The sequence below is a fragment of the Oncorhynchus mykiss genome, chromosome 13 (genome assembly GCF_057628025.1).
Source record: "Oncorhynchus mykiss isolate SJ-2025 chromosome 13, ASM5762802v1, whole genome shotgun sequence".
Classification (NCBI taxonomy): Eukaryota; Metazoa; Chordata; class Actinopteri; order Salmoniformes; family Salmonidae; genus Oncorhynchus; species Oncorhynchus mykiss.
Genome location: NC_143034.1, coordinates 7700398 through 7725000, shown reverse-complemented (window position 1 = coordinate 7725000; position 24603 = coordinate 7700398). Strand labels below are relative to the sequence as shown.

Here is a 24603-nt window from a genome sequence, read left to right as displayed (position 1 = left end):
TAGACTACATGGATTCTACATGCCCTCTGATTGTAGAGCAGTAGACTACAGGGATTCTAAACGCCCTCTGATTGTAGAGCAGTAGGCTACAGGGATTCTAAATGCCCTCTGATTGTATAGCAGTAGGCTACAGGGATTATAAATGCCCTCTGATTGTATAGCAGTAGGCTACAGGGATTCTAAATGCCCTCTGATAGTTTTTTTTACCAGATATCTTTCATGTTGTATATAATGTAGTATTAGATAGTATTCGTTTTGAAAAACACTGCTAGTTTATAAATCTACTCTCCTATTCCCAGTCCTCAGGTTGCCACTCGTCTCCTGGCCCACAAGATCCAGTCTCCTCAGCAGAGAGAGGCTCTGCAGGCCCTCACAGTAAGATAACACACCATCATATTACTATACTATAGTAATAACTATACAATACTGTTGAAGATCCAGTCTCCTCAGCAGAGAGAGGCCCTTCAGGCCCTCACAGTAAGAGGTTGAAAGATATGAAGGAAATGCTTTGTGTGGCTTCTCTTGGTTCTTGTGGGTTCTGTCACGTGAAGGAGCGCCCAGGGTTTCACGCGGTGCTAGTTAGTGAAGAGAGAGAGAGAACTGGAACTAGGAGGGAGGGAGAGGGAGAGAGAGAACTGGAACTAGAGTAAAGAGAGAGAGAAAGAACGGGAACTAGAGTAAAGCGAGAGAGAGAGAACTGAAACTAGAGTAAAGAGAGAGAGAGAGAGAGAGAGAGTGGTTGGTTTAAGAGGACATAATGAGGGTCAACAGTTCACCTGGCTGGTATCAGGCTTGAAGAACAGGGTTTAAACAAATGAATCGAGCCTGGAGAATGACACGAGTGCGACTTTAATCTACTCACATGTAGCGCGGTAAGCAGTGTGGTCACTGTTCAGTCTACACACTGTCTGGGGCTGTCTGTTATGATCTGTTATTGATGTCACTTGTTAAATCCACTTCATCAGAGTAGGTGAAGGGGGGGGCTGCATCAGAGTAGGTGAAGGGGGGGGGCTTCATCAGAGTAGGTGAAGGGGGGGGCTTCATCAGAGTAGGTGAAGGGGGGGGGGCTTCATAAGAGTAGGTGAAGGGGGGGGGGCTTCATAAGAGTAGGTGAAGGGGGGGGGGGCTTCATCAGAGTAAGTGAAGGGGGGGCTTCATCAGAGTAGGTGAAGGGGGGGGGCTTCATCAGAGTAGGTGAAGGGGGGGGCTTCATCAGAGTAGGTGAATGGGGGGGGGGCTTCATCAGAGTAAGTGAAGGGGGGCTTCATCAGAGTAGGTGAAGGGGGGGGCTTCATAAGAGTAGGTGAAGGGGGGGGGCTTCATCAGAGTAAGTGAAGAGGGGGCTTCATCAGAGTAAGTGAAGGGGGGGCTTCATCAGAGTAGGTGAAGGGGGGGGGCTTCATCAGAGTAGGTGAAGGGGGGGGCTTCATCAGAGTAGGTGAAGGGGGGGGGGCTTCATCAGAGTAGTTGAAGGGGGGGGGGCTTCATCAGAGTAGGTGAGGGGGGGGGGCTGCATCAGAGTAGGTGAAGGGGGGGGGCTTCATCAGAGTAGGTGAAGGGGGGGGCTTCATCAGAGTAGGTGAAGAGGGGGCTTCATCAGAGTAGGTGAAGAGGGGGCTTCATCAGAGTAGGTGAAGGGGGGGGCTTCATCAGAGTAGGTGAAGAGGGGGCTTCATCAGAGTAGGTGAAGGGGGGGGGGGCTTCATCAGACTAGGTGAAGGGGGGGCTTCATCAGAGTAGGTGAAGGGGGGGGGACTTCATCAGAGTAGGTGAAGGGGGGGGGACTTCATCAGAGTAGGTGAAGGGGGGGGGACTTCATCAGAGTAGGTGAAGGGGGGGGGACTTCATCAGAGTAGGTGAAGGGGGGGGGACTTCATCAGAGTAGGTGAAGGGGGGGGGACTTCATCAGAGTAGGTGAAGGGGGGGCTTCATCAGAGTAAGTGAAGGGGGAGACACGTTTTTAGCCTACAATTTCCGGGCCCCCGCAGAAATGTAATTAACATTAATACAACAATCCCCATCAACATCTGTCTAAGTTAGAGATATCAGTTGTTTTTTTGTTGCATGGGCCGCTTCTCATTCCGCCAATATCGCCCTTCCACATCTGAGATGAAAGGTGACAGAGTGGTGTTTATCAGACCAGGAGACGTCTGAGGTGAAAGGTGACAGAACTAGAGTGGTGTTTATCAGACCAGGAGACATCTGAGGTGAAAGGTGACAGAACTAGAGTGTTGTTTGTCAGACCAGGAGACATCTGAGGTGAAAGGTGACAGAACTAGAGTGGTGTTTATCAGACCAGGAGACGTCTGAGGTGAAAGGTGACAGAGTGGTGTTTGTCAGACCAGGAGACGTCTGAGGTGAAAGGTGACAGAACTAGAGTGGTGTTTATCAGACCAGGAGACGTCTGAGGTGAAAGGTGACAGAACTAGAGTGGTGTTTATCAGACCAGGAGACGTCTGAGGTGAAAGGTGACAGAACTAGAGTGGTGTTTATCAGACCAGGAGTCGTCTGAGGTGAAAGGTGACAGAACTAGAGTGGTGTTTATCAGACCAGGAGACGTCTGAGGTGAAAGGTGACAGAACTAGAGTGGTGTTTATCAGACCAGGAGACGTCTGAGGTGAAAGGTGACAGAACTAGAGTGGTGTTTATCAGACCAGGAGACGTCTGAGGTGAAAGGTGACAGAGTGGTGTTTGTCAGACCAGGAGACATCTGAGGTGAAAGGTGACAGAACTAGAGTGGTGTTTATCAGACCAGGAGACGTCTGAGGTGAAAGGTGACAGAGTGGTGTTTGTCAGACCAGGAGACATCTGAGGTGAAAGGTGACAGAGTGGTGTTTGTCAGACCAGGAGACATCTGAGGTGAAAGGTGACAGAGCTAGAGTGGTGTTTATCAGACCAGGAGACGTCTGAGGTGAAAGGTGACAGAGTGGTGTTTGTCAGACCAGGAGACGTCTGAGGTGAAAGGTGACAGAGTGGTGTTTGTCAGACCAGGAGACATCTGAGGTGAAAGGTGACAGAGTGGTGTTTGTCAGACCAGGAGACGTCTGAGGTGAAAGGTGACAGAGCTAGAGCGTTTATTTGTCAGACCAGGAGACATCCCACAAATCAGTCTGCTCAGGAAAACGTCAGTAGCGTCTGAACGGTTTGGCCTGATCACCAGTATGATGACCATTCTATTGAAAGATGAGACTCTCGCGATGTCGTTGTCCGTTTTGCTCCAGGACGTCCACGAGACTCGTCTGAAGGTCCCCCTGTACCAGTTTAACTAATGAATGGAAGGATATATGGAGATAGTTTAGTGCCTGATGAAGGGGATAAATACATGTTAAATACAAATATCCTGATCTTATGTCTCAGATACAGGACAGACACTTCAGAACAAACTGCCTTTAGATGTTTTGGGGAGATTATCTGTTGTTCCATGTGTTTCTATTGGCTAATAGCAGTAAGGACAATCTGTTGTTCCATGTGTTTCTATTGGCTAATAGCAGTAAGGACAATCTGTTGTTCCATGTGTTTCTATTGGCTAATAGCAGTAAGGACAATCTGTTGTTCCATGTGTTTCTATTGGCTAATAGCAGTAAGGACAATCTGTTGTTCCATGTGTTTCTATTGGCTAATAGCAGTAAGGACAATCTGTTGTTTAATGTGTTTCTATTGGCTAATGGCATTAAGGACAATCTGTTGTTCCATGTGTTTCTATTGGCTAGTAGCAGTAAGGACAATCTGTTGTTCCATGTGTTTCTATTGGCTAATAGCAGTAAGGACAATCTGTTGTTCCATGTGTTTCTATTGGCTAATAGCAGTAAGGACAATCTGTTGTTCCAGGTGTTTCTATTGGCTAATAGCAGTAAGGACAATCTGTTGTTCCAGGTGTTTCTATTGGCTAATAGCAGTAAGGACAATCTGTTGTTCCATGTGTTTCTATTGGCTAATAGCAGTAAGGACAATCTGTTGTTCCATGTGTTTCTATTGGCTAATAGCAGTAAGGACAATCTGTTGTTCCATGTATTTCTATTGGCTAATAGCAGTAAGGACAATCTGTTGTTCCATGTATTTCTATTGGCTAATAGCAGTAAGGACAATCTGTTGTTCCACGTGTTTCTATTGGCTAATAGCAGTAAGGACAATCTGTTGTTCCGTGTGTTTCTATTGGCTAATAGCAGTAAGGACAATCTGTTGTTCCATGTGTTTCTATTGGCTAATAGCAGTAAGGACAATCTGTTGTTCCAGGTGTTTCTATTGGCTAATAGCAGTAAGGACAATCTGTTGTTCCAGGTGTTTCTATTGGCTAATAGCAGTAAGGACAATCTGTTGTTCCATGTAATGAATCTGTTGTTTAATGTGTTTATATTGGCTAATAGCAGTAATGCCAAATTCAATGTTTCTTCCTATACATTATATATATATATATATATATCTTTGATACCTTAAGGGATCTTAAAATTCCAAATCAGATAGCTAAGGGATCCTTGGTATGACCATCACAAAACAATTTCATGTGTCAGCATGTGGTGACACCCATGTGGTGAGCCCTATTCCCTATATAGTACTTTTGACCAGAGCCCTATTCCCTATATAGTGCACTACTTTTGACCAGAGCCCTATTCCCTATATAGTACTTTTGACCAGAGCCCTATTCCCTATATAGTGCACTACTTTTGACCAGAGCCCTATTCCCTATATAGTACTTTTGACCAGAGCCCTATTCCCTATATAGTGCACTACTTTTGACCAGAGCCCTATTCCCTATATAGTACTTTTGACCAGAGCCCTATTCCCTATATAGTGCACTACTTTAGACCAGAGCCCTATTCCCTATATAGTGCACTACTTTAGACCAGAGCCCTATTCCCTATATAGTGCACTACTTTTGACCAGAGCCCTATTCCATATATAGTGCAATACTTTTGACCAGAGCCCTATTCCCTATATAGTGCACTACTTTTGACCAGAGCCCTATTCCCTATATAGTGCACTACTTTTGACCAGAGCCCTATTCCCTATATAGTGCACTACTTTTGACCAGAGCCCTATTCCCTATATAGTGCACTACTTTAGACCAGAGCCCTATTCCCTATATAGTGCACTACTTTAGGCCAGAGCCCTATTCCCTATATAATGCACTACTTTAGACCAGAGCCCTATTCCCTATATAGTGCACTACTTTAGACCAGAGCCCTATTCCCTATATAGTGCACTACTTTAGACCAGAGCCCTATTCCCTATATAGTGCACTACTTTAGACCAGAGCCCTATTCCCTATATAGTGCACTACTTTTGACCAGAGCCCTATTCCCTATATAGTGCACTACTTTTGACCAGAGCCCTATTCCCTATATTGTACACTACTTTTGACCAGAGCCCTATTCCCTATATAGTGCACTACTTTTGACCAGAGCCCTATTCCCTATATAGTGCACTACTTTTGACCAGAGCCCTATTCCCTATATAGTGCACTACTTTAGACCAGAGCCCTATTCCCTATATAGTGCACTACTTTAGACCAGAGCCCTATTCCCTATATAGTGCACTACTTTAGACCAGAGCCCTATTCCCTATATAGTACACTACTATAGACCAGAGCCCTATTCCCTATATAGTGCACTACTGTTGACCAGAGCCCTATTCCCTATATAGTGCACTACTTTAGACCAGAGCCCTATTCCCTATATAGTACACTACTATAGACCAGAGCCCTATTCCCTATATAGTGCACTACTGTTGACCAGAGCCCTATTCCCTATATAGTGCACTACTTTAGACCAGAGCCCTATTCCCTATATAGTACACTACTATAGACCAGAGCCCTATTCCCTATATAGTGCACTACTGTTGACCAGAGCCCTATTCCCTATATAGTGCACTACTTTAGACCAGAGCCCTATTCCCTATATAGTGCACTACTTTTGACCAGAGCCCTATTCCCTATATAGTGCACTACTGTTGACCAGAGCCCTATTCCCTATATAGTGCACTACTTTAGACCAGAGCCCTATTCCCTATATAGTGCACTACTTTTGACCAGAGTCCTATTCCCTATATAGTGCACTACTTCTGACCAGAGCCGGCAAAGGGTGACATTTGGGACCAAGGCAGTGTTGATGTTTAGGGCTGTGTGTGTGGGGTCATGTGATGCCTGTTGATGGTTAACTAAGGTTGTTGAATCTAAACTGTATTTCCTGTGCTGTGTCTGGGGTAAGATCCTAAAGGGATCTGTTCCACTAGTTTCATTCACTTCCAATCACTGGGAGGGAAAAGGTTTTCCATTTGGGCTCCTAGACAGTGTAGATACACTTCCTGTAGAACCTATAGAATTCTGACATCACTGTTTCCTACAGGTTCTAGAAGCCTGCATGAACAACTGTGGCAAGAGGTTCCACAGTGAGGCGGCAAAGTTCCGCTTCCTCAATGAACTCATCAAAGTCCTGTCTCCAAAGGTATGAATTACCCCAACGGTTTTGTAAGGAATGTGTCTGTGGTCATCCCAAATGGAAGCCTATTAGGCTGGGTTACTGTAGAGCTCTGTGGTTTAGGCTGGGTTACTGTAGTTTAGGCTGGGTTACTGTAGTTTAGGCTGGGTTACTGTAGTTTAGGCTGGGTTACTGTAGATTAGGCTGGGTTACTGTAGAGCTATGTGTGGTTTAGGCTGGGTTACTGTAGTTTAGGCTGGGTTACTGTAGTTTAGGCTGGGTTACTGTAGTTTAGGCTGGGTTACTGTAGTTTAGGCTGGGTTACTGTAGATTAGGCTGGGTTACTGTAGAGCTATGTGTGGTTTAGGCTGGGTTACTGTAGTTTAGGCTAGGTTACTGTAGTTTAGGCTGGGTTACTGTAGTTTAGGCTGGGTTACTGTAGAGCTCTGTGTGGTTTAGGCTGGGTTACTGTAGTTTAGGCTGGGTTACTGTAGTTTAGGCTGGGTTACTGTAGTTTAGGCTGGGTTACTGTAGTTTAGGCTGGGTTACTGTAGTTTAGGCTGGGTTACTGTAGATTAGGCTGGGTTACTGTAGTTTAGGCTGGGTTACTGTAGTTTAGGCTGGGTTACTGTAGAGCTCTGTGTAGTTTAGGCTGGGTCACTGTAGATTAGGCTGGGTTACTGTAGTTTAGGCTGGGTTACTGTAGTTTAGGCTGGGTTACTGTAGAGCTATGTGTGGTTTAGGCTGGGTTACTGTAGTTTAGGCTGGGTTACTGTAGAGCTCTTTGGTTTAGGCTGGGTTACTGTAGTTTAGGCTGGGTTACTGTAGTTTAGGCTGGGTTACTGTAGAGCTCTGTGTGGTTTAGGCTGGGTTACTGTAGTTTAGGCTGGGTTACTGTAGAGCTCTTTGGTTTAGGCTGGGTTACTGTAGTTTAGGCTGGGTTACTGTAGAGCTCTGTGTGGTTTAGGCTGGGTTACTGTAGTTTAGGCTGGGTTACTGTAGTTTAGGCTGGGTTACTGTAGAGCTCTGTGTAGTTTAGGCTGGGTTACTGTAGTTTAGGCTGGGTTACTGTAGAGCTCTTTGGTTTAGGCTGGGTTACTGTAGTTTAGGCTGGGTTACTGTAGTTTAGGCTGGGTTACTGTAGAGCTCTTTGGTTTAGGCTGGGTTACTGTAGTTTAGGCTGGGTTACTGTAGAGCTCTTTGGTTTAGGCTGGGTTACTGTAGTTTAGGCTGGGTTACTGTAGTTTAGGCTGGGTTACTGTAGTTTAGGCTGGGTTACTGTAGTTTAGGCTGGGTTACTGTAGAGCTCTGTGTGGTTTAGGCTGGGTTACTGTAGATTAGGCTGGGTTACTGTAGACCTCTGTGTGGCTTAGACTGGGTTACTGTAGTTTAGGCTGGGTTACTGTAGTTTAGGCTGGGTTACTGTAGAGCTCTGTGTGGTTTAGGCTGGGTTACTGTAGTTTAGGCTGGGTTACTGTAGAGCCCTGTGTGGTTTAGGCTGGGTTACTGTAGTTTAGGCTGGGTTACTGTAGAGCTCTGTGTGGTTTAGGCTGGGTTACTGTAGATTAGGCTGGGTTACTGTAGATTAGGCTGGGTTACTGTAGTTTAGGCTGGGTTACTGTAGTTTAGGCTGGGTTACTGTAGATTAGGCTGGGTTACTGTAGACCTCTGTTTGGTTTATGCTGGGTTACTGTAGTTTAGGCTGGGTTACTGTAGTTTAGGCTGGGTTACTGTAGACCTCTGTTTGGTTTATGCTGGGTTACTGTAGTTTAGGCTGGGTTACTGTAGTTTAGGCTGGGTTACTGTAGTTTAGGCTGGGTTACTGTAGTTTAGGCTGGGTTACTGTAGACCTCTGTTTGGTTTATGCTGGGTTACTGTAGTTTAGGCTGGGTTACTGTAGTTTAGGCTGGGTTACTGTAGTTTAGGCTGGGTTACTGTAGACCTCTGTGGTTTAGGCTGGGTTACTGTAGTTTAGGCTGGGTTACTGTAGTTTAGGCTGGGTTACTGAAGTTTAGGCTGGGTTACTGTAGTTTAGGCTGGGTTACTGAAGTTTAGGCTGGGTTACTGTAGAGCTCTGTGTGGTTTAGGCTGGGTTACTGTAGTTTAGGCTGGGTTACTGTAGAGCTCTTTGGTTTAGGCTGGGTTACTGTAGTTTAGGCTGGGTTACTGTAGAGCTCTGTGTGGTTTAGGCTGGGTTACTGTAGTTTAGGCTGGGTTACTGTAGTTTAGGCTGGGTTACTGTAGAGCTCTGTGTAGTTTAGGCTGGGTTACTGTAGTTTAGGCTGGGTTACTGTAGAGCTCTTTGGTTTAGGCTGGGTTACTGTAGTTTAGGCTGGGTTACTGTAGTTTAGGCTGGGTTACTGTAGAGCTCTTTGGTTTAGGCTGGGTTACTGTAGTTTAGGCTGGGTTACTGTAGAGCTCTTTGGTTTAGGCTGGGTTACTGTAGTTTAGGCTGGGTTACTGTAGTTTAGGCTGGGTTACTGTAGTTTAGGCTGGGTTACTGTAGTTTAGGCTGGGTTACTGTAGAGCTCTGTGTGGTTTAGGCTGGGTTACTGTAGATTAGGCTGGGTTACTGTAGACCTCTGTGTGGCTTAGACTGGGTTACTGTAGTTTAGGCTGGGTTACTGTAGTTTAGGCTGGGTTACTGTAGAGCTCTCTGTGGTTTAGGCTGGGTTACTGTAGTTTAGGCTGGGTTACTGTAGAGCCCTGTGTGGTTTAGGCTGGGTTACTGTAGTTTAGGCTGGGTTACTGTAGAGCTCTGTGTGGTTTAGGCTGGGTTACTGTAGATTAGGCTGGGTTACTGTAGATTAGGCTGGGTTACTGTAGTTTAGGCTGGGTTACTGTAGTTTAGGCTGGGTTACTGTAGATTAGGCTGGGTTACTGTAGACCTCTGTTTGGTTTATGCTGGGTTACTGTAGTTTAGGCTGGGTTACTGTAGTTTAGGCTGGGTTACTGTAGACCTCTGTTTGGTTTATGCTGGGTTACTGTAGTTTAGGCTGGGTTACTGTAGTTTAGGCTGGGTTACTGTAGTTTAGGCTGGGTTACTGTAGTTTAGGCTGGGTTACTGTAGACCTCTGTTTGGTTTATGCTGGGTTACTGTAGTTTAGGCTGGGTTACTGTAGTTTAGGCTGGGTTACTGTAGTTTAGGCTGGGTTACTGTAGACCTCTGTGGTTTAGGCTGGGTTACTGTAGTTTAGGCTGGGTTACTGTAGAGCTCTGTGTGGTTTAGGCTGGGTTACTGTAGTTTAGGCTGGGTTACTGTAGTTTAGGCTGGGTTACTGTAGTTTAGGCTGGGTTACTGTAGAGTTCTGTGTGGTTTAGGCTGGGTTACTATAGTTTAGACTGGGTTACTGTAGTTTAGGCTGGGTTACTGTAGTTTAGGCTGGGTTACTGTAGTTTAGGCTGGGTTACTGTAGTTTAGGCTGGGTTACTGTAGAGCTCTGTGTGGTTTAGGCTGGGTTACTGTAGATTAGGCTGGGTTACTGTAGACCTCTGTGTGGCTTAGGCTGGGTTACTGTAGAGCCCTGTGTGGTTTAGGCTGGGTTACTGTAGTTTAGGCTGGGTTACTGTAATTTAGGCTGGGTTACTGTAGAGCTCTTTGGTTTAGGCTGGGTTACTGTAGTTTAGGCTGGGTTACTGTAGTTTAGGCTGGGTTACTGTAGAGCTCTGTGTGGTTTAGGCTGGGTTACTGTAGATTAGGCTGGGTTACTGTAGACCTCTGTTTGGTTTATGCTGGGTTACTGTAGTTTAGGCTGGGTTACTGTAGTTTAGGCTGGGTTACTGTAGTTTAGGCTGGGTTACTGTAGTTTAGGCTGGGTTACTGTAGATTAGGCTGGGTTACTGTAGTTTAGGCTGGGTTACTGTAGTTTAGGCTGGGTTACTGTAGATTAGGCTGGGTTACTGTAGAGCTCTGTTTGGTTTATGCTGGGTTACTGTAGTTTAGGCTGGGTTACTGTAGTTTAGGCTGGGTTACTGTAGTTTAGGCTGGGTTACTGTAGAGCTCTGTGTAGTTTAGGCTGGGTTACTGTAGTTTAGGCTGGGTTATTGTAGTTTAGGCTGGGTTACTGTAGTTTAGGCTGGGTTACTGTAGTTTAGGCTGGGTTACTGTAGATTAGGCTGGGTTACTGTAGAATAGGATGGGTTACTGTAGAACTCTGTTTGGTTTATGCTGGGTTACTGTAGTTTAGGCTGGGTTACTGTAGATTAGGCTGGGTTACTGTAGTTTAGGCTGGGTTACTGTAGACCTCTGTTTGGTTTATGCTGGGTTACTGTAGTTTAGGCTGGGTTACTGTAGTTTAGGCTGGGTTACTGTAGTTTAGGCTGGGTTACTGTAGTTTAGGCTGGGTTACTGTAGTTTAGGCTGGGTTACTGTAGACCTCTGTTTGGTTTATGCTGGGTTACTGTAGTTTAGGCTGGGTTACTGTAGTTTAGGCTGGGTTACTGTAGTTTAGGCTGGGTTACTGTAGTTTAGGCTGGGTTACTGTAGTTTAGGCTGGGTTACTGTAGACCTCTGTTTGGTTTAGGCTGGGTTACTGTAGTTTATGCTGGGTTACTGTAGTTTAGGCTGGGTTACTGTAGTTTAGGCTGGGTTACTGTAGTTTAGGCTGGGTTACTGTAGACCTCTGTTTGGTTTAGGCTGGGTTACTGTAGTTTATGCTGGGTTACTGTAGTTTAGGCTGGGTTATTGTAGTTTAGGCTGGGTTACTGTAGTTTAGGCTGGGTTACTGTAGATTAGGCTGGGTTACTGTAGACCTCTGTTTGGTTTATGCTGGGTTACTGTAGATTAGGCTGGGTTACTGTAGACCTCTGTTTGGTTTATGCTGGGTTACTGTAGTTTAGGCTGGGTTACTGTAGAGCTCTGTGTGACTGCTGCTGAAGTATAAAGAGCTTTAGAAAATACATGTGATTGATTGATTGATCTGCAGTTCCTGGGTCAGTGGAGTGGTGCGGAGGTGAAGCTGTGTGTGTGTGTGTTAACAGTTCCTGGGTCAGTGGAGTGGTGCGGAGGTGAAGCTGAAAGTGTGTGTGTGTGTGTTAACAGTTCCTGGGTCAGTGGAGTGGTGCGGAGGTGAAGCTGAGGGTGACGGAGGTTCTGTACAGCTGGACTTTGTGGCTGAAAGAAGAACCCAAGATTCAGGAGGCCTACCGCATGCTGAAGAAACAAGGTCCATTACAACACCTCAGAGCCTCAGAACCGCTACTCAGAACCGCTATACCTCAGAACTCTAGCACCTTAGAACCAGGAGGCCTATCGCTCAGGAAACGAGGTCTGTTACCGCTCAGAACCATTATACCTTAGAACCAGGAGGCCTATCGCTCAGGAAACGAGGTCTGTTACCGCTCAGAACCACTATACCTCAGAACTCTAGCACCTTAGAACCAGGAGACCTATCACTCAGGAAACGAGATCTGTTACCGCTCAGAACCATTATACCTTAGAACCAGGAGGCCTATCGCTCAGGAAACGAGGTCTGTTACCGCTCAGAACCATTATACCTTAGAACCAGGAGGCCTATCACTCAGGAAACGAGGTCTGTTACCGCTCAGAACCATTATACCTTAGAACCAGGAGGCCTATCACTCAGGAAACAAGGTCTGTTACCGCTCAGAAACATTATACCTTAGAACCAGGAGGCCTATCACTCAGGAAACGAGGTCTGTTACCGCTCAGAACCATTATACCTTAGAACCAGGAGACCTATCACTCAGGAAACGAGGTCTGTTACCGCTCAGAACCATTATACCTTAGAACCAGGAGGCCTATCGCTCAGGAAACGAGGTCTGTTACCGCTCAGAACCACTATACCTCAGAACTCTAGCACCTTAGAACCAGGAAGCCTATCACTCAGGAAACAAGGTCTGTTACCGCTCAGAACCATTATACCGTAGAACCAGGAGGCCTATCGCTCAGGAAACGAGGTCTGTTACCGCTCAGAACCATTATACCTTAGAACCAGGAGGCCTATCACTCAGGAAACAAGGTCTGTTACCGCTCAGAACCATTATACCTTAGAACAAGGAGGCCTATCACTCAGGAAACGAGGTCTGTTACCGCTCAGAACCATTATACCTTAGAACTCTAGCACCTTAGAACCAGGATGCCTATCGCTCAGGAAACGAGGTCTGTTACTGCTCAGAACCATTACACCTTAGAACCAGGAGGCCTATCGCTCAGGAAACGAGGTCTGTTACCGCTCAGAACCATTACACCTTAGAACCAGGAGGCCTATCGCTCAGGAAACGAGGTCTGTTACCGCTCAGAAACATTATACCTTAGAACCAGGAGGCCTATCACTCAGGAAACGAGGTCTGTTACCGCTCAGAACCATTACACCTTAGAACCAGGAGGCCTATCGCTCAGGAAACAAGGTCTGTTACCGCTCAGAACCATTATACCGCAGAACTCTAGCACCCTAGAACTGTTACAGCTTAGTTACAGGAGGCCCAGCGCATGTTTAAAAAAAAAACAAGGTCCATTATGATACAGAACCGTTACAACATGTGGGCCCAGGTCAAAGGTCGGGCTCTGTAAAGAGAATCAGGTGGCGGTTTGGGGAAACAACCACTCATTGTCTCTCCGTGTCTGTTCTTCAGGCCTTGTGAAGAAGGACCCTAAACTCCCAGACACCATTGTGATGCCTCCTCCCTCACAGAGAGCTGAGGACTCTGTGTTCAACCAGGAGGACAAGGCCAAGGTGTGTGTGTGTGCGTGTGTGCGTGTGTGTGTGTGTGTGTGTGCGTGCGTGCGTGCGTGCGTGTGTGTGTGTGAGCCTTTTTTAGTTGATCTTCTTGCCCTATCTCTCTTAATGTGTGTGTGTGTGTGTGTGTGTGTGTGTGTTTGTGTGTTTCCAGTTGTTAGCCACACTCCTGAAGAGCAGTAGTCCTGAAGATCTGCAGACAGCCAACAGACTGATCAAGAACACCATCAAAGAAGTGAGACCGTGTGCGTGTGCATGTTGGTGTGTGTGCATGTTGGTGTGTGTGCATGTTGGTGTGTGTGTGCGTCTGTCTGACTGTCTGTGTGTCTGTGTTGGTGATGGTTGACTGCTGTATTGTTGTCTGTAGGAGCAGCAGAAAGCAGAGCTTGTATCTAGACGTGTCTCTACCCTCGAGGAGGTCGCTAGCAGAACCAGACAGCTGAGAGAGTTACTACAGCAACACGGTCTCACTGGGCCCTCCACACACCACACTGACCACCTGAAGGTATGGGGATGTTTCTCTCTGTGCGTCTACTAAACAGATACCGTGTGTGTGTGTGTGTGTGTACACTAAACAGATACCGTGTGTGCTGTACATTGACGGTACTAACACATGACTGTGTATCCTGTCCTTCCTGTAGGCCCTCTACGAGAGCTGTGATAGGCTCAGACCCAACCTTTTCCGATTGGCCAGCGACACTGTCGACGATGACGAAGCTTTAGGTAATTTATCTACGTTTATTATTTAGTCTCTATGTATCCAGATCTACGTTGATCATTTAGTCTCTATGTATCCAGATCATCGTTGGTCATTTAGTCTCTATGTATCCAGATCTACGTTGGTCATTTAGTCTCTATGTATCCAGATCTACGTTGGTCATTTAGTCTCTATGTATCCAGATCTACATTGGTCATTTAGTCTCTATGTATCCAGATCTACGTTGATAATTTAGTCTCTATGTATCCAGATCTACGTTGATCATTTAGTCTCTATGTATCCAGATCTACGTTGATCATTTAGTCTCTATGTATCCAGATCTACGTTGGTCATTTAGTCTCTATGTATCCAGATCTACGTTGATCATTTAGTCTTTATGTATCCAGATCTACGTTGATCATTTAGTCTCTATGTATCCGGATCTACGTTGATCATTTAGTCTCTATGTATCCAGATAATCTGGGATCTATTCACACAACTGAACGTGTCATATTAGCAAAGATGATTCCTCAGTAAAACTCAATAATCAATAATCACCATTACTATTCTGAGTGCCGGAGCGTTCTGTCTTATCAATCAATTGGTCAGAGATATTTTATAAAGACATTTTTACATCAGCAGTTGTCACAAAGTTCTTCACAGATATTCTGCCTAAAACCCCAAAGAGTAAGCAATGCTGTAGCATGGAAAAACTCCCTAGAAAGGCAAGAACCTAGGAAGAAACCTAGAGAGGAACCAGGCTCTGGGGGGTGGCCAGTCTTCTGGCTGTACCAGGTAGAGAGGAACCAGGCTCTGGGGGGTGGCCAGTCTTCTGGCTGTACCAGGTAGAGAGGAACAGGCTCTGGGGGGTAGCCAGTCTTCTGGCTGTACCAGGTAGAGGGGAACAGGCTCTGGGGGGTGGCCAGTCTTCTGGCTGTACCAGGTAGAGAGGAACCAGGCTCTGGGGGGTGGCCAGTCTTCTGGCTGTAGCGGGTAGAGAGGAACCAGGCTCTGGGGGGAGGCCAGTCTTCTGGCTGTACCAGGTAGAGAGGAACCAGGCTCTGTGGGGTGGCCAGTCTTCTGGCTGTACCAGGTAGAGAGGAACCAGGCTCTGTGGGGTGGCCAGTCTTCTGGCTGTACCAGGTAGAGAGGAACCAGGCTCTGGGGGGTGGCCAGTCTTCTGGCTGTAGCGGGTAGAGAGGAACCAGGCTCTGGGGGGAGGCCAGTCTTCTGGCTGTACCAGGTAGAGAGGAACCAGGCTCTGTGGGGTGGCCAGTCTTCTGGCTGTACCAGGTAGAGAGGAACCAGGCTCTGTGGGGTGGCCAGTCTTCTGGCTGTACCAGGTAGAGAGGAACAGGCTCTGGGGGGTAGCCAGTCTTCTGGCTGTACCAGGTAGAGAGGAACCAGGCTCTGGGGGGTGGCCAGTCTTCTGGCTGTACCAGGTAGAGAGGAACCAGGCTCTGGGGGGTGGCCAGTCTTCTGGCTGTACCAGGTAGAGAGGAACCAGGCTCTGGGGGGTGGCCAGTCTTCTGGCTGTACCAGGTAGAGAGGAACCAGGCTCTGGGGGGTGGCCAGTCTTCTGGCTGTACCAGGTAGAGAGGAACCAGGCTCTGGGGGGTGGCCAGTCTTCTGGCTGTACCAGGTAGAGAGGAACCAGGCTCTGGGGGGTGGCCAGTCTTCTGGCTGTACCAGGTAGAGAGGAACCAGGCTCTGGGGGGTGGCCAGTCTTCTGGCTGTACCAGGTAGAGAGGAACCAGGCTCTGGGGGGTGGCCAGTCTTCTGGCTGTACCAGGTAGAGAGGAACCAGGCTCTGGGGGGTGGCCAGTCTTCTGGCTGTACCAGGTAGAGAGGAACCAGGCTCTGGGGGGTGGCCAGTCGTCTGGCTGTACCAGGTAGAGAGGAACCAGGCTCTGGGGGGTGGCCAGTCTTCTGGCTGTACCAGGTAGAGAGGAACCAGGCTCTGGGGGGTGGCCAGTCTTCTGGCTGTACCGTACCGTGAAGATTTAATATGTTTTAGTCCTTCTCTTCACGTCTAACTGCTAGCTGGGTTACTGACCGAATGCTCTAACTGCTAGCTAGACTACTGACCCAATGCTCTAACTGCTAGCTAGGCTACTGACCCAATGCTCTAACTGCTAGCTAGGCTACTGACCCAATGCTCTAACTGCTAGCTAGACTACTGACCCAATGCTCTAACTGCTAGCTAGGCTACTGACCCAATGCTCTAACTGCTAGCTAGACTACTGACCCAATGCTCTAACTGCTAGCTAGGCTACTGACCCAATGCTCTAACTGCTAGCTAGGCTACTGACCCAATGCTCTAACTGCTAGCTAGGCTACTGACCCAATGCTCTAACTGCTAGCTAGGCTACTGACCCAATGCTCTAACTGCTAGCTAGACTACTGACCCAATGCTCTAACTGCTAGCTAGACTACTGACCCAATGCTCTAACTGCTAGCTAGGCTACCTGCTGGTTACTGACCCAATGCTCTAACTGCTAGCTAGGCTACTGACCCAATGCTCTAACTGCTAGCTAGGCTACTGACCCAATGCTCTAACTGCTAGCTAGACTACTGACCCAATGCTCTAACTGCTAGCTGGGTTACTGACCCAATGCTCTAACTGCTAGTTGGGTTACTGACCCAATGCTCTAACTGCTAGTTGGGCTACTGACCCAATGCTCTAACTGCTAGCTAGACTACTGACCCAATGCTCTAACTGCTAGCTAGGCTACTGACCCAATGCTCTAACTGCTAGCTAGACTACTGACCCAATGCTCTAACTGCTAGCTAGGCTACTGACCCAATGCTCTAACTGCTAGCTAGACTACTGACCCAATGCTCTAACTGCTAGCTGGGTTACTGACCCAATGCTCTAACTGCTAGTTGGGTTACTGACCCAATGCTCTAACTGCTAGTTGGGCTACTGACCCAATGCTCTAACTGCTAGCGAGGCTACTGACCCAATGCTCTAACTGCTAGCTAGGCTACTGACCCAATGCTCTAACTGCTAGCTAGGCTACTGACCCAATGCTCTAACTGCTAGCTAGGCTACTGACCCAATGATCTAACTGCTAGCTAGACTACTGACCCAATGCTTTAACTGCTAGCTAGACTACTGACCCAATGCTCTAAGTGCTAGCTAGACTACTGACCCAATGCTCTAACTGCTAGCTAGGCTACCTGCTGGTTACTGACCCAATGCTCTAACTGCTAGCTAGGCTACCTGCTGGTTACTGACCCAATGCTCTAACTGCTAGCTAGTTTACCTGCTGCCCTATTTATTGTATTTTATGTTCTGTTCATTCTTGTCTTCCATGTTGTGTTCCTTCCATTCCAGCTCAGATCCTGCGGGCCAATGATGAGCTGACCCTGGTGGTCAACATGTATAAAGACATGATGGGTGGGAGAGAGAGCAACAGGATGAGAGGAGGAGGTGGTGGAGAGCGCTCCATAAACAACGGTACATCTGTCTAGCTCCTCTCTACACCACTCATACATTGTGGTTTTTGTCTGTCAAGGTCTACTAACAGGGTGTGTTGTCTTGTGTTTGTTCCTCCCCCCTCCAAGGTTTTCCATTAGGCAGAGAACCTTGTGTGTGTTGTAGTGGAGTTTCAGTCTGAATGTCTCTGTGTTGTCATGTCAGTGGAGTGTTGTCTCTATCCCTAGGACAGAGTACCTACCTGTGTATTCTAGTGTTCTGTTCTAGTGTTGTCTCTATCCCTAGGACAGAGTATCTACCTGTGTATTCTAGTGTTCTGTTCTAGTGTTGTCTCTATCCCTAGGACAGAGTACCTACCTGTGTATTCTAGTGTTCTGTTCTAGTGTTGTCTCTATCCCTAGGACAGAGTACCTACCTGTGTGTTCTAGTGTTCTGTTCTAGTGTTGTCTCTATCCCTAGGACAGAGTACCTACCTGTGTTTTCTACTGTTCTGTGTTCTGTTCTAGTGTTGTTTCTATCCCTAGGACAGAGAACCTACCTGTGTGTTCTAGTGTTCTGTGTTCTGTTCTAGTGTTGTCTCTATCCCTAGGACAGAGAACCTACCTGTGTGTTCTGTGTTCTGTTCTAGTGTTGTCTCTATCCCTAGGACAGAGTACCTACCTGTGTATTCTAGTGTTCTGTTCTAGTGTTGTCTCTATCCCTAGGACAGAGTACCTACCTGTGTTTTCTACTGTTCTGTGTTCTGTTCTAGTGTTGTTTCTATCCCTAGGACAGAGAACCTACCTGTGTGTTCTGTTCTAGTGTTGTCTCTATCCCTAGGACAGAGTACCTACCTGTGTATTCTAGTGTTCTGTTCTAGTGTTGTCTCTATCCCTAGGACAGAGTACCTACCTGTGTTTTCTACTGTTCTGTGTTCTGTTCTAGTGTTGTTTCTATCCCTAGGACAGAGAACCTACCTGTGTGTTCTAGTGTTCTGTGTTCTGTTCTAGTGTTGACTCTATCCCTAGGACAGAGTACCTACCTGTGTGTTCTAGTGTTCTGTGTTCTGTTGTAGTGTGACATCATAGAGGACGTGTTGTTTCAGTGTGAATCTCAGTGGTTGTATTTTCATATAGTCTCCATCCCCAGGTCCCAGCAGCCCCAGAGAGATAAAGAGTTACCATCTAATAGACCTGTCAGCCCTGGACTCTCCACAGACACATAGACCACCTTCCAAAGACATGTCTTCCTCCGTCTCACCTCCCCACCACGTCTCCTCCTTCCTGTCCTCCTCCTCTACCCCGCAGCCTCGGCTTGGCACCCGTCCTCCCTCCTCTCCTCTCTCCCGTCAACGGCTCAACAGTACTCCCCTATCTCTAATTGATCTGGACGCGACAGGTTCGTACAGGTTCTGTTTCTTTAGAACGTCCCCCCCCCCCCACACACACACTTTTCACGTGGATGTTTCTGCTGTGATGTCTTCATGATCCAGATGTGTTGTGAAACAGTATTCTCTTCCTGTATCTGGACTGTAGTGGTGTTTGTGTTGACGTGTTCATGATGAGGTTCTGTGTCTAATGTTAACAGGGATACAGTGGGGCAAAAAAGTATTTAGTCAGCCACCAATTGTGCAAGTTCTCCCACTTAAAAATATGAGAGAGGCCTGTAGTTTTCATCATAGGTACACTTCAACTATGACAGGCAAAATGAGAAAAAAAATCCAGAAAATCACATTTTTTATGAATTTATTTGCAAATTATGGTGGAAAAAATTATTTGGTCACCTACAAACAAGCAATATTTCTGGCTCTCACAAACCTTTAACTTATTCTTTAAGAGGCTCCTCTGTCCTCCACTCGTTACCTGTATTAATGGCACCTGTTTGAAGTCGTTATCAGTATAAAGACACCTGTCCACAACCTCAAACAGTCACACTCCAAACTCCACTATGGCCAAGACCAAAGAGCTGTCAAAGGACACCAGAAACAAAATTGTAGACCTGCACCAGGCTGGGAAGACTGAATCTGCAATAGGTAAGCAGCTTGGTTTGAAGAAATCAACTGTGGGAGCAATTATTAGGAAATGGAAGACATACAAGACCACTGATAATATCCCTCGATCTGGGGCGCCACGCAAGATCTCACCCCGTGGGGTCAAAATTATCACAAGAACGGTGAGCTAAAAATCGCAGAACCACACGGGGGGTCCTAGTGAATGACCTGCAGAGAGCTGGGACCAAAGTAACAAAGCCTACCATCAGTAACACACTACGCCGCCAGGGACTCAAATCCTGCAGTGCCAGACGTGTCCCCCTGCTTAAGCCGGTACATGTCCAGGCCCGTCTGAAGTTTGCTAGAGAGCATTTGGATGATCCAGAAGAAGATTGGGAGAATGTCATATGGTCAGATGAAACCAAAATATAGCTTTTTGGTAAAAACTCAACTCGCCGTGTTTGGAGGACAAAGAATGCTGAGTTGCATCCAAAGAACACCATACCTACTGTGAAGCATGGGGGTGGAAACATCATGCTTTGGGGCTGTTTTTCTGCAATGGGACCAGGACGACTGATCCTTGTAAAGGAAAGAATGAATGGGGCCATGTATCGTGAGATTTTGATTGAAAACCTCCTTCCATCAGCAAGGGCATTGAAGATGAAACGTGGCTGGGTCTTTCAGCATGACAATGATCCCAAACACATCACGCGGGCAACGAAGGAGGGGCTTCGTAAGAAGCATTTCAAGGTCCTGGAGTGGCCTAGCCTGTCTCCAGATCTCAACCCCATAGAAAATCTTTGGAGGGAGTTGAAAGTCCGTGTTGCCCAGCAACAGCCCCAAAACATCACTGCTCTAGAGGAGATCTGCATGGAGGAATGAGCCAAAATACCAGCAACAGTGTGTGAAAACCTTGTGAAGACTTACAGAAAACGTTTGACCTCTGTCATTGCCAACAAAGGGTATATAACAAAGTATTGAGATAAACTTTTGTTATTGACCAAATACTTATTTTCCACCATAATTTGTAAATAAATTCATTAAAAATCCTACAATGTGATTTTCTGGATTTCTTTTTCTCATTTTGTCTGTCATAGTTGAAGTGTACCTATGATGAAAATTACAGGCCTCTCTCATCTTTGTAAGTGGGAGAACTTGCACAATTGGTGGCTGACTAAACACTTTTTTGCCCCACTGTACGTGTGTTCTTTATTCAGGGCTGGATAAACCAGCATCGTCTCAAAGCCAGAGCAGCACGTACTACCATGAACTCCTCCAGGTACCAGTTACCTCTGTGTGCGCCCTAAATGGCTCCCTATTCCCTACATAGTGCACTACTTTTGACCAGAATGGCTCACTGTTCCCTACATAGTGCACTAGATTTGACCAGAATGGCTCCCTATTCCCTACATAGTACACTAGATTTGACCAGAATCAAACTGATTTGTTCCTCTTCAACACAGATGCCTATTCTTCTTATTTCAGATGAGAGGAGGAGAGGAGAACACAGGGAGAGACCATTCCCTGACCACGTGGGGGTGTGGAGGGAGAGACCACCCACTGGTGGCCCGGGGTTGCGGCAGTGGCTCGTCAAATGGAACAGACTGGTGAGGGATGGATGGATGGATGGATGGATTGAGAAAGAGAGCGAGAGACATAGTTACCGTGACGATTCAATCTCTTCTTCTTCCTATCAGGGCGTGCCTTCAGAATCGTCCAATTGTGATGTCAGGATCACCATCAAACTCACAGAGTCAGCCAATGACCGAGTCAGGATCTCCAGTGAAATCAGAGAGTTTCAATCTCCCAGAATCCTTAGCAGAGATCCACGTCCCACTGGAATCCATTAAACCAAGTAAGGTTGTGTCCTAAAATGGCACCCTATTCCCTATAGAGTGCACTGTTTTTAACCAGAGGTAACTGATAAAAGGGAACCATTTGGAACACAGACCTAGTTTTTGTCCTTTTCTTAAGCTCTTTTAAACTCAGTAATACACAGAATAGGGCTATGTCCCAAATTGCATCCTAATTCCTTTATAGTGCAGTTCTCTTGACCAGAGCCCTATGGGTGCACTATATAAGGAGCCATTTTGGATGCACACTAGGAGTTGGTGTTGTCACTACAGTTGTCTGTAGTAATTCATGTTAATGGAGACCTCTGGTCTTTCTATTTCAAGTCATCTGTTCTCTGTTGGCACGTCTGAGGTGTTCATTTCCTGAATGTCTCCGATAGGTCGATTGGAGCCAATCACAGTGTACGACCAGAATGGCGTCCATGTTTCCCTCCATTTTGCCAAAGACCCGCCCCCGGGACACCCTAACGTTGCTGTGGTTATCGTCTCCACGGTGAACACCTCCGCACTTCCTGTTAAAGACATCCTGTTTCAGGCTGCCGTTCCCAAGGTAACAGACAAACGCCCAAATATGGACAAGACATTTTTAAACCCCTACATTTTCTAACTTTAAACAATCTCTCTCCTTGTCTAATGAATCCTTTGTTTCCATCAATGACTGGTTGACTGATTGAATGACTGACTGTCAGGGTTCCCACGGGTCCTTGAATTTGAGGGAATTGGGCCTGGAAAGTCATTGAAAAGTCCTTGAATTTGATGTTTAATTAAGAAGGTGTGGGAACCCTGGACTGATTGATTTGATGGACTGATTGATTCATTGATTGAGTCATTGATCTTACTGAATGACTGTCTGGTTGACTGAATGACTGGCTGGGTCACTGGCTAGCCGACTGATCTCCCTGTCTGTCCTCCAGACCATGACAGTGAAGCTCCAGCCGTCTTCAGGGAATGACCTCCCCTCCTACAACCCTCTGCTGCCCCCTGCTGCCATCTCACAGATACTGCTCCTCTCCAACCCACACAGGGTGAGTCTACTGCTCAACCTGACACACTGGAAACACCTTGTTTTGTTATCGTCAGACCTGTGACTTGGTCGGCATTCATTCATAAGGCTCATCATCAACAAGTGAACTTCATTGTCAACAATGTGTCTTTTAAAGGCAGTCTCCCTGACGTTCGTATTGAGGGTAAAAGCTGCGGATGCTATCTCAAGAGTTTATTAACTGTTAATGTCAAGTGTCGTGGCTTGTTGACAATGTGCCTTTGATGGAATGGTGATGGTTTGTCTGTTATCTCCCTCTAGCGTCAGTGTGTTTGATTAGAATGGTGATGGTTTGTGTGTTCTCTCCCTCCAGCGTCTGTTATCTCCCTCTAGCGTCAGTGTGTTTGATTAGAATGGTGATGGTTTGTGTGTTATCGCCCTCCAGCGTCAGATGTGTTTGATAGAATGGTGATGGTTTGTGTGTTATCGCCCTCCAGCGTCTGTTATCTCCCTCCAGCGTCAGATGTGTTTGATAGAATGGTGATGGTTTGTGTGTTATCTCCCTCCAGCGTCTGTTATCTCCCTCCAGCGTCAGGTGTGTTTGATTAGAATGGTGATGGTTTGTGTGTTATCTCCCTCCAGCGTCTGTTATCTCCCTCCAGCGTCTGTTATCTCCCTCCAGCGTCTGTTATCTCCCTCCAGCGTCAGGTGTGTTTGATAGAATGGTGATGGTTTGTGTGTTATCGCCCTCCAGCGTCTGTTATCTCCCTCCAGCGTCAGATGTGTTTGATAGAATGGTGATGGTTTGTGTGTTATCGCCCTCCAGCGTCTGTTATCTCCCTCCAGCGTCAGATGTGTTTGATAGAATGGTGATGGTTTGTGTGTTCTCTCCCTCCAGCGTCTGTTATCTCCCTCCAGCGTCAGGTGTGTTTGATTAGAATGGTGATGGTTTGTGTGTTATCTCCCTCCAGCGTCTGTTATCTCCCTCCAGCGTCAGGTGTGTTTGATTAGAATGGTGATGGTTTGTGTGTTATCTCCCTCCAGCGTCAGGTGTGTTTGATTAGAATGGTGATGGTTTGTGTGTTATCTCCCTCCAGCATAAGGTACGTCTGCGCTACAAGCTGACCCTGGTCCACGGTGATGGAGAGCAGAGCCTCAGTGAGATGGGAGAGGTGGAGGACTTCCCTGACTGGGTCTCCTGGATGGGCCTCTGATCTGAGAGAACCCTGCATGGAATTCTAGAACCTGACAGAGAGAGAGACATTCTAGAACCTGACAGATAAATATTCTGGTACCTGATAGAGAAAGGTTCTGCAGCATAATGTGGAACCCTCTGCGATTGCTGCCTTGACCGCCATGATGTCATGTAGTTGGTCATGTAATCTGTGATGCGTGTGTATTTACTTTTGATATGCGGTCATCCTTGGAGGTTCTTAAAAACTGATATTTATTTAGTATTTTAAGTAGGCTCTGGGAGACCAGTCTAGTGTTAGGTGTGGGTGTGTCCATTTGTGTGTTCTTGTGTTTGTCTGATTGACCCGGCTTTGTCAACTCGGTGCCAAATGACCCACCTGGGTTACGTTTCTCCACCTTTTTATACCAAACTAGACCAGGTGAACCAGATGCCTCTGCTACTGACCTGTTGTTCACCTGGCTCCTGTGTGAGTTGCTTGTTGTGTTTTTGTTCATTGTCTGATTGATTGATTGATGCCTCAGATACGACACTCTGAAATTTGATCAATAAAACAAAGAATGCTGTTCTTACCTGGAAGTCTTCTGTGGTCATTCAGGATTAGAACCTGTAACCTTCTGGTCCCTATCCCAGTGCCTAGTCCACAAGATTAGAACCTGTAACCTTCTGGTCCCTATCCCAGTTCCTAGTCCACAATATTATAATCTGTAACCTGGTCCCTATCCCAGTGCCTAGCCCACAAGATTAGAACCTATAACCTTCTGGTCCCTATCCCAGTTTCTAGTCCACAAGATTAGAACCTGTAATCTGGTCCCTATCCCAGTTCCTAGTCCACAAGATTAGAACCTGCAACCTTCTGGTCCCTATCCCAGTTCCTAGTCCACAAGATTAGAACCTGTAACCTTCTGGTCCCTATCCGAGTTCCTAGTCCACAAGATTAGAACCTGTAATCTGGTCCCTATCCCAGTTCCTAGTCCACAAGATTAGAACCTGCAACCTTCTGGTCCCTATCCCAGTTCCTAGTCCACAAGATTAGAACCTGTAATCTGGTCCCTATCCCAGTTCCTAGTCCACAAGATTAGAACCTGTAACCTTCTGGTCCCTATCCCAGTTCCTAGTGCACTGCACTAGGGGGAAAGCACCAGTCAATGACTCATTTAGAACATCAGTAGATTAAAAAGGTGATTAGTTAAAGTTGGAAAACAAAAGTCACAACTGGGATTCAAACTGGCAGCCATGTGGGTCACAACCCTTCAAACTGTCAACCTTATGGGTCACAACCCTTCAAACTGGCAGCCATGTGGGTCACAACCCTTCAAACTGTCAACCTTACGGGTCACAACCCTTCAAACTCAAC

At 46.7% G+C, this 24603-nt stretch overlaps 1 protein-coding gene across 2 annotated transcripts in view; it reads left to right on the top strand.

Annotated features, from left to right (window-relative positions):
- LOC110493360 (ADP-ribosylation factor-binding protein GGA2) overlaps nucleotides 1–23818 on the top strand; it is a 29250-nt gene extending 5432 nt beyond the window's left edge. Inside the window, exons 3-17 of one of the 2 annotated variants that reach the window (XM_090194851.1) lie at nucleotides 300–375; nucleotides 6342–6440; nucleotides 11455–11578; nucleotides 13008–13108; nucleotides 13266–13346; nucleotides 13479–13616; nucleotides 13753–13834; nucleotides 17149–17271; nucleotides 18379–18627; nucleotides 20437–20498; nucleotides 20705–20826; nucleotides 20917–21074; nucleotides 21453–21622; nucleotides 21987–22097; nucleotides 23152–23818. In XM_090194851.1, the coding sequence (XP_090050977.1) occupies nucleotides 300–375; nucleotides 6342–6440; nucleotides 11455–11578; nucleotides 13008–13108; nucleotides 13266–13346; nucleotides 13479–13616; nucleotides 13753–13834; nucleotides 17149–17271; nucleotides 18379–18627; nucleotides 20437–20498; nucleotides 20705–20826; nucleotides 20917–21074; nucleotides 21453–21622; nucleotides 21987–22097; nucleotides 23152–23268 (1813 nt within the window). In that variant the 3' untranslated portion in view covers nucleotides 23269–23818. The remainder of the gene's footprint in view (nucleotides 1–299; nucleotides 376–6341; nucleotides 6441–11454; nucleotides 11579–13007; nucleotides 13109–13265; nucleotides 13347–13478; nucleotides 13617–13752; nucleotides 13835–17148; nucleotides 17272–18378; nucleotides 18628–20436; nucleotides 20499–20704; nucleotides 20827–20916; nucleotides 21075–21452; nucleotides 21623–21986; nucleotides 22098–23151) is intronic. The other variant, XM_090194852.1, reaches the window with a different exon arrangement.
- Nucleotides 23819–24603: the final 785 nt, after the last annotated feature.